Below are 9,038 nucleotides of genomic sequence, written 5' to 3' on the forward strand. Positions count from 1 at the left end.
CATTTTGTCATCCGCCATTTTTAAAAAAATTACCGCTTATAATTGCCGTTTAAATATTCTTAAAGTGGACTCTTCAAGCTTCATTTTCCTTTTATAAACATATTTTTATCTTCATTATTTACGAAGTTATGATCATTTGAAATTTGGTTAATTTTTCCTAATTTTTCAGTGTACCGCTTTTTTTGCACCTGAGTGTATTTTATTGTATGGTTTAAAAATATATATAAATACCGTTTATAAACATCTAGATTAAGAATAAGTATAAGAATTATGTTTAAGAATATTACGTTTTATTTGCATTAAATAGTTTGATTTGATACAATAAAAGAATGTAAATCCTCAACATTCCAAAATAATTAATACACTTTACAGAATTCATAATGATAAAGATTTACAATATATTTTGTTTTCATACCAAGAAAGAATTTTATTATTATTATACAGATACATGAAAATAGTAGGAGTAAGTGTTAAGGAATAAGATGGTTTTATTAAAGAAAAAGAAAATACAAATATATAAATGAAAGAAAGTTACTTACCTTAACCTTTCTACGAACCTACGAAGGATTCCGGATTTTAGACAGCGACATACCTGAAACATAAAAAACAGATTATTACAATTAAATGAGTTATTAGAAGATATTAGAGTACTAAAATATGAATGAGAAAGCATTACAAGAATTAAGGTCGTTGTAGAAATGATGGAATACCTGAAAATAAAGAAACATATGTTATAACCGTTACTTATCTATATATGTATATACAGAACATACTCATATTTAGGATATTAATAGGATATTAATTTTCTTAGAATATTATACGGCCAATAAAGATGATTTCACATGAAAAGAATAAAGATACGAGTAATTTAAATAAAGGCCGAACTAAACGTTTTATTTATAATTTTGTTATATAGAACATACGACCGTTATAAGTTTTAAGTACGTTAATGTTCTTGGGACTTCATCCAGAATAATGCTATGTATAATTGTTTTACAAAGGTCGAATTAAAGATAAAGTTAGATTTTACAGTTTAATACATAACGGCCGAATTAGAAAATAATTTCAGTCTTAACCTATTTACGGGTATATATATATATATATAACGGCCATAGCCGATTTTTCAACCGCAGCTATAGATAGAAAGAGACAGAAACACGTAAATAGAAAGAGAGAGAGCATAACGGTAAAAATCATTCCGAGTAATTCCGTAACGGAATTTTAGACTTTATTTGACAATGGTAGATAGATTCATGATAATTAAGCATGATTAAATGCACATAAAGGCGAATAAAGTATTTTATTAAATAAATTAAAGGATGTTAAAGTAGAAAGTGACAGGTCGATTACCGACGAAGTTACCAAATTATTGTACTCGGAAGGCTTAATCGACTAATTTCTTTTATTTTATGTATTTTATTACAGCGTATCATTTATTGTAAGCTTAATTTTAAATACACATTGTTTATATTAATTAGAATAACGAGTGAATGAAAGCATGAGTAGGGATGAAGAAGAAGGGCATTCCGCATGTCCACCGTTGGTCATGTTGAAGACGGTCATGATAGAAAAAAGTCGGACGGCACCCATCGTACGGGACGGACGTGTCGAAAACCGCTGACTTTCAAGTACGCGAAATTTAATGTAGCGTCAATAATTAATAATCCTTACACATATGACGCATTTTAAATAGTAAGACGTCGAATTCCGCGTAGTGAAACGCGAAGATACCGCGAGGAAGTACCGTCATAACAAACGTGCAAGTTCACGTAAAGCTTTTTTCGGGAATACCGCGAAGTAGATATCCGCTAAGTCGTCAGACAAGGGTTAATAAATATCGGGAACGCGATTAAATAGCTACCGATCAACGCGACGTAATAATATCGCGTATTTAAGAAATTTTCGTTTAACGACACAAGATTGCGTAATACAACCGCGACATATAGGATTGTGAGTTTAACGGAGATTATTCACAAGATCGCAAAGCAAGTAATTGCTAGTAGTGCGCGAGAGTGGATGAATGAGAGTGTGAACATGAGTGAAAGTTAAGTTTGTACAATACTGTTGAATATATGATATTGTTACATAAAAAAAACATTGTGTTGTGAATACTCGCACCTCTCCCATCAACCGCCGAGCGTTAGCGACAGTCAACGAGGACAGCAACGCAGTTCATTGAAGGACAGCTGACCCGAGGAAACAAGGACGGCCGATTTACACATCCATTGAAGGAAGGAAGGAAGCAACACGCTTTTGGATTTCGGACCGACTGGCAGCTGATCCCACCTTCTCTGTTGAAGAGATTAAACAGAGTGGCGACCAGTTAATTTGTAAGTGGATTTATTTATCGTAATGCACGATAACGACCGTGAATAACAGATGTTCCAGTCACACTTGGCACCGCTTTCCTCACCAGTGCCCTATAACCCCATCCCTCCCTTGAGACCGACTATCTTTTTAAGACGGCGAGTAGAAAATAACAGATTAAACGACGAAAATCCTTTTAAGCAGAACAGCAATACGGAGTACGAAAGGCCTAAAAGACAGTAATAAGGAGAACGTGCCGATACAAGGAGAAACAACAGATTCGGAAAAGGACAACAATAGGGAGCAGCAAGGAAACATCACCATGAGACAGGAAGACAAGCCCTCCCTTAATAATACATGACATTTAAAAAAGACTGACAAAATAACATTAAAGATGACAACAAGGAAAGAACAAGGGGAATAGGAGTCAAGCGCGGGAGACGTTGCGCAAATAACACGACTATCGTAGCGTAAAACTTCTTTATTTTACTAAAGCGCTTACATATTTCGGCTCATTTTTGAGCCTTCTTCAGAGACAACTAATAAACTCACATATATAGAATATAACAATTATTAACTAGTCATAGTGATCTTCCCCACCTCGAGAGTATAAATGCCAGAATTAAATCCAGATAAGAATGCAATGAAGAAACAAGGAAAGCAATTTTGAAAATCTCGAAATAAAGAAATTGTAAAACTAATGTATCAAAAAATTTTGAAATATATTATAATTAATTATTCCGAAAGTTAGGAAGCTCACCCTGATCACAAGATACCGCATCGCAAACATTACTCTTAATAATTCAAAAACCGGTTTCTGATAAGTTGGCCAGTCAGTGTCAGACACAGTTAGTCCCTTTTTGATTTAGTTGGTCTTTATTGAGACAGTAATTAGAAAACTAGCGTTAAAAAATTAATCAAAATCAAGAAAAGAAATTTTGAAAATGATCTAAAGTCAACGCCCGACAGACTTCTTCCTGTGTACGAGCGACACTGACTGACTAAGCGCGACAACAATTCGACCTTTTATAGCCTATCAATGATCGGGAGGTAGGCCTTGGGAAGCCCCTCCACATCCGTTTGCATGTTAAGTCCATGCGTCTGTCTCTTTATATTTGAGAACATTAGCAACCGGTTGAAGAACGTTATCATGACTAGTAATAGGAAAGATGCGGTTAGGGAGAATAGCGTGGATGTAGTGCAGCCTTCGTGGTTTACGGTTCCTTTCATTCGTGGCATTACTGAGAAGTTTAATAGATTAAAGAGCAATCATATGAGGGTGTCGTTTTATAGCATTAACAAATTGCGAGAATTCATTAGGGTACAAAAGGATCTTTTACCGCGTAGTAATAGGTCAAATGTAGTTTACAAGATTATTACTACGTTTTATATTTTATTTTATGGTTTAAACACATATATATAAAGAGACTGTTTTTAAATAATAATATTAAGGGTAATTAGAAGTACTATAGTTATAAGAATATTACGTTTATTTGCATAACGTAAATTTTATTTGATAAAAGAAAAAGGGACACTCAACATTTCGAAGTTATACAAAAATTTATATTATTATACTTTACAGATTTTAAAAGAATAAAGTTAAATTATAATTTTCATACTATATAAAGATTTCATTGATACATAAATATATTTTTTAGTAAGTATAAGTGTCAAGACGTTTTATTAAAAAGAAAGAAAAATGTGAATGAAAAAAAATTACTTACCTTAACCACACACACACATCCTACGAACCCTTGAAGGATTCCGGAGATTACATAGCGACATACCTGAAACATAAAAAATGGATTATTAGGATAAAATGATTTATTAAAGAGATTAGAGCATTAAAACATGAATGAAATAGGATAACAAGAATAACTGCCGTTGTAGAATCAAAGGAATACCTGAAAATAAAAATAACCGTTAGAACATATGATTACCAATATATGTAGAACATATTCACTTTTAAATATTAACTTCTTGTAATTATCATACGGCCGATAAACATAGGGTGCGTTCCGTTGCACGCATTGAGTGCATATATCACATTCAATATGCTGCGCACATTAATATCGTTCCGTTTTGTCAATGCACATGATGCGCGCTTGGAAACGGAACAGCTTTCTATGCTGTTGTGGAATGGTTAGTAATTCGGCTACTTCTTGACTTACTGGCTGTTTGACTTTATTGCGTAAAAACGGTACACGCTCGACTTGACCTTCCGCCATATTATCTTATCAACTAACTTCTTCCTGCGCCACCGCGATGCGCGTGATATGCTCAGGCGCGTATCTGCTATCTCGAGAATCCTCGACATACCGCCCTCCTTGAAAGAATGTCTTTCAATCTAATTACATAAGAAAGTGCTACTCTCTAGCCTAACTCCGTTGAATAGAAATATTCGTATTAAACTGAACTTTAGTCAAATAAAATAATGATACTTATCAACTTCACTTAATTCACCATAGCCGGAGTATTATCCACAAAAAAACAAAAAAAAACTGGGGACTAGAGGCAAGATAAAAAAAATTAAATTAATTCTCTATAATAATCGCCTAATGAGACAGTAATTTGCATCATCTAGCTGATCCCTTTTAAACATAGTTAATCGATAACGGACAAAGTTTTTGAATAGCTCTTCGGAACCTTCCACCTTCGGTCTGAACTGTAGCGACCCGAACGATTCCATTATCGCCCGCGAATATCTCCACGAACGTCTCCACCACTCGGCCCAGTTTCCATCTCAGCGGAGGCAAATTATCGTCCTTCAGAAGGACCATTGTCCCTGGCTCCACTTTCTCTTGTCCTGTTAATCATTTGCTTCTTATCTGCAACGTTTGTAGATACTCTCGTTGCCACCGCCTCCAGAAGTGCTGTCGAACCTTTTGGAGATGCTGCCAACGGGATAAATTGTTATCTGAAACATCTACGAAATTGTTCTGCACAGGTTCTAGTAGGGAGTCCCCGATAAGGAAATGAGCAGGGGTTAATGCTACCAAATCGTTGGGATCCGCGGATAAGGGAGTTAGGGGTCTCGAATTTAGGACTGCTTCTATCTCTATCAGCAATGTGTTGTACTCCTCATACGTTTGGATAAGCCCTCGCGTTACCGTGTTTAGATGCCTTTTCATTGCATTCACGGCGGCCTCCCATAGCCCTCCAAAATGTGGCGAGCTGGGAAGTATAAACTTCCATTCGATTTTTTGATTTGCTAATTTCTCACCGATTTCCTTTTCATTGTTTGCTAGGAACTCGTAAATTTCTCGCAATTCTCGCGCTGCACTCACGAAATTAGTCGCGTTATCGGAGTACAGTTGCGAACACATACCCCTTCTTGCTACGAACCTTCTCAAGGCCGCCATGAAGGCCTCCGTGGTTAATGCCGTTACCAGTTCTAAATGTATCGCCCTTGTGCTAAAACAAACGAATACAGCTACATACACCTTGACAATTGGGATTCTACCTCACCTTCTACTCTCTCTCATTTGTAGTGGACCAGCATAATCTACTCCAGAAATAAAGAATGGTCTCCAAGTTTCCGTGACTCTGCTCTAAGGAAGATCCGTCATTTTCAATTAAGGCGTACGAGGTTTGTATCTGAAGCATCTAACGCAACCTCGAGTTACTCTTTTTGCTTCTCTTCTTCCATTTAAGGGCCAATATTTTTGCCGAACAAAATTCAATAGCTGCTCTGGGCCACAGTGCAATCGTTGTGCGTGCTCCTGGTTAAATATCAATGTGACTACATGATGACCCACTGGTAAAATGATCTGATGCTTCTGATCTGGAGTTAGATCTGCATGTCGAAGACGTCCTCCCACTCGGACCATTCCTTTTTCGTCCAAAAATGGGTCCATCTTAGCCAGTTTACTTGCCTTGCTTACTGGCCGCTGCTCTCTTACTTGGTAGTGCCTTGATTTCTTCCGCGAAGGCATCTCGCTGAATGATTTGCAAGATAGCGGTTTCTGCTTCCTCTAGCTCCTCCAATGACAGTGGACCATCTTTCTTAGCCCCTCGCAGGTTGATTATAAACCTTTGACAAAAGGCGATTACACGTCGTAACTTGGAATAAGAAGACTGTTTGGTTAAGACTTCCGGGGGGGCAATCGATGCCGACATTGCTACTGTAACTCTTTCCGATGCCTCCTCCATAGCTACATTTGGTTGCTGAGGCCAATGCTGTTCTGACGTGATCCATTCGGGACCTTCCCACCATAGTTTGCTCTTCCTTAGCTGCTCTACCGTGATACCCCTCGACAGGAGATCTGCTGGATTATCCTCCGATGGGACATGCTTCCAATAAGCTTCGGATGACAATTCTTGGATTCTTGCCACTCGGTTGGCTACAAACGCCTTTAATTGATTAGATGACATTTTGATCCACTCTAACACTACTGTTGAGTCACTCCAAAGATAGACTCGAGCGATGCTTTTTTTACAGGCTTCCTCGATTACCTTCAACAACTCTACCAATAATAGGGCAGCACACAGCTCCAATCTTGGCAGTGATAAGACCTTCAGTGGGGCTACTCTTGTTTTCGCACAAATCAAACGAGTAGTCTTTTTTCCTTGCTTATTGCAACTGATAGCATATAAGCACACACACGCCTTTTCTGATGCATCCCCGAATCCATAGATATCCATTAATCCTGTTTCGTTGTCCGGATTTATATTTCGTTGAACGGCAACTTCGTTGATTTCATGAAGTGAATCAAACTGCCTCTTCCAACTAATTTCCAACGATGATGGCAAAGGGTCGTCCCAATCCAATTTTTGTTCCCATAATCTCTGCATAAATATCTTGTAATTTATGAGAACTGGTCCTATTAGCCCTAAAGGATCATACACTTGTGCTATTTTAGATAGTACGCCACGTTTAGTTATTCTTTCTTTGTCTAATACTGTAAACTGATAGTGTAGTGTATCTTCCTTAGCATTCCACAATACGCCTAGCGTTTTTTGAGTCTCTTCTTCATTGATGATAAGGCAATTATCAGTCTTACATTCGTCATTTAAATGTTTAAGCACTTTGGCATCGTTTGATCTCCATTTTCGCAATGCGAACTGCCCTTGCACCAGAAGTTCCGTTAGCTGTTTCTGCAGTTGAATTGCTTCCGCGAGACTATTTGTCCCTGTCAATACGTCGTCCATGTAGAAGTCTCGTTCCAGGACCTCTATTGCTGAAGAGAGATCCTTCTCTCCTCCCTCCGCATTTAAGTCTTCAACCTGCGTAATTGATGTTTTTTCTTGTTGTTTAGTAGCTAATTTTTCGGCGGCTTTGCTAGCTATCTCCTTTAGGCAACGCATGGCCAGATATGGAGCGCTAGCGGTTCCATACGTAACTGTGTTCATTCTGAGTATCTGCAGTGAGGATTCAGGATCTCTCCAAAGTACCAATTGAAACTTACGATCTTCTTCAGCCACCTATATCTGTCGGAACATTTTTGCGATGTCCGCTGTTATTACGTATTTGTGTACGCGGAATCTTATGATGATTCCTAGCAAATCCTTCTGCAAGTTTGGTCCTGCCATCAGCTTATCATTTAACGACGTTCCCGTTGAGGTTTTCGCTGACGCGTCAAACACTACGCGGAGTTTCGTTGTTAAACTATCTGGTCGCCATACTGATGCGGTATGAAACAATGTTCCTTGGATTCATAGCCTTCCCCTTCCGAACATATTGATGCGTGGCCCGAAGATACATATTCTTCCATGAACTCGTTGTATAGTTGTCGCAATTCTGGTTGTCATTTTAGACGTGGTTCTAGCGAATGTAATCTTTTCAGTGCCAATTCCCTTGACTGTCCGAGTACTATTTCAGGTTTCATTGGCAGCTTAACGATAAACCTTCAGTCCGCCTCACGCCTAACCGTATCGCGGTAGAAATCCTCACATATCTGCTCTTGTTTCAAGTAAATTCGCGTTTCCGATACATCTCTTTGTCTCCAGAATTTTTCCAATTGATCGTGTAACTGGGTGTTGGTTATCAGATGACAAGCTCTTCTTTCCGATTGCTCTGTCGGACTCACCATCTCGCCGCCTATAATCCAGCCGAGGTGAGTTCTGCATAATGTTGGTTGCCCCCTTTCTTGCTTGAATTGATCCATGCACAGAAGCGACCAAAACAGACCCGCTCCAATCAATAGTTCTATTTCACCTGGAATCCCGTATGTTGGATCTGCCAATTGTATGTCTTCAGATATATTCAGTTTCGCTTGGATTCTCACTTGTGGAAGCCTTTCGGTGATTCTTGGTAATATCAAGCAAGACATCATTACACTGAAGTCATTGTACATCGATTGCAACCTAATCTGCGTAGACAGATGCACTCTAGTTTTCACTTGATTTATGCTGCTTATAGGCACATTTTCTTTGGTCGTTGGTAGCTTCAATTGCTGTACCAGACCCGCCGTAATCAAATTCGATTGTGATCCGGGATCTAGAAGGACTCTACATCTTCTTTGCTGTCCGTTGATATCATAAACATAGACTTGAGCGGTTGAGAGCATCACTTGACTCGCATATCTTTTCGCGCAGTGGGTCGCTACCGCTGTTTTCTTGACCTCTTTCGAATCCTTTTGTTGGTTTCTCGTTGCTCCAGTCCGAGCCTACTCCTCGTCTGCCTGATGTCCAACGGTTTTTGTGTGTTCCAACTCTTCTGCGTTGACCGAAAGCTTCTCTGAATTTACGTGCAACAATGTGTTATGCGCTTTTGAACACTTCCTACATCG

At 38.5% G+C, this 9,038-nt stretch overlaps 3 protein-coding genes across 3 annotated transcripts; all 3 read right to left on the reverse strand.

The window, feature by feature from the left end:
• Nucleotides 1–4,078: 4,078 nt before the first annotated feature.
• LOC108730216 (uncharacterized) lies at nt 4,079–6,164 on the reverse strand. Its single transcript, XM_018459779.1, has 5 exons — nt 5,934–6,164; nt 5,776–5,858; nt 5,210–5,721; nt 4,954–5,113; nt 4,079–4,094 (listed from the first exon to the last, which is right to left on the reverse strand). Exons 1-5 carry the CDS (start codon nt 6,162–6,164, stop codon nt 4,079–4,081), a joined length of 1,002 nt encoding a protein of 333 aa, XP_018315281.1.
• Nucleotides 6,165–6,174: 10 nt separating this feature from the next.
• Nucleotides 6,175–7,659, reverse strand: LOC108730217 (uncharacterized). The gene has a single exon (XM_018459780.1). The coding sequence runs from the start codon at nt 7,657–7,659 to the stop codon at nt 6,175–6,177; it is 1,485 nt and encodes a 494-aa protein (XP_018315282.1).
• A 497-nt stretch (nt 7,660–8,156) lies between these two features.
• LOC108730219 (uncharacterized) lies at nt 8,157–8,816 on the reverse strand. Its single transcript, XM_018459781.1, has one exon. It carries the CDS (start codon nt 8,814–8,816, stop codon nt 8,157–8,159), a length of 660 nt encoding a protein of 219 aa, XP_018315283.1.
• Nucleotides 8,817–9,038: the final 222 nt, after the last annotated feature.

The sequence above is a fragment of the Mycetomoellerius zeteki genome, unplaced genomic scaffold (genome assembly GCF_001594055.1).
Source record: "Mycetomoellerius zeteki isolate Tzet28-1 unplaced genomic scaffold, Tzet1.0 scaffold860, whole genome shotgun sequence".
Taxonomy (NCBI): Eukaryota; Metazoa; Arthropoda; class Insecta; order Hymenoptera; family Formicidae; genus Mycetomoellerius; species Mycetomoellerius zeteki.

What these genes read in the sequence shown, in the direction of transcription:
- LOC108730216 (XM_018459779.1), bottom strand. Translation starts at nt 6,164, where the DNA reads ATGGACCCATTTTTGGACGAAAAAGGAATGGTCCGAGTGGGAGGACGT. An exon ending in GAAGAAGAGAAGCAAAAAGA is followed by an intron (nt 5,859 to 5,933) that starts GTAACTCGAGGT and finishes GATCTTCCTTAG; the next exon opens with AGCAGAGTCACGGAAACTTG. An exon ending in TTCAGATAACAATTTATCCC is followed by an intron (nt 5,114 to 5,209) that starts GTTGGCAGCATC and finishes AATGATTAACAG; the next exon opens with GACAAGAGAAAGTGGAGCCA.
- LOC108730217 (XM_018459780.1), bottom strand. Translation starts at nt 7,659, where the DNA reads ATGAACACAGTTACGTATGGAACCGCTAGCGCTCCATATCTGGCCATG.
- LOC108730219 (XM_018459781.1), bottom strand. Translation starts at nt 8,816, where the DNA reads ATGCTCTCAACCGCTCAAGTCTATGTTTATGATATCAACGGACAGCAA.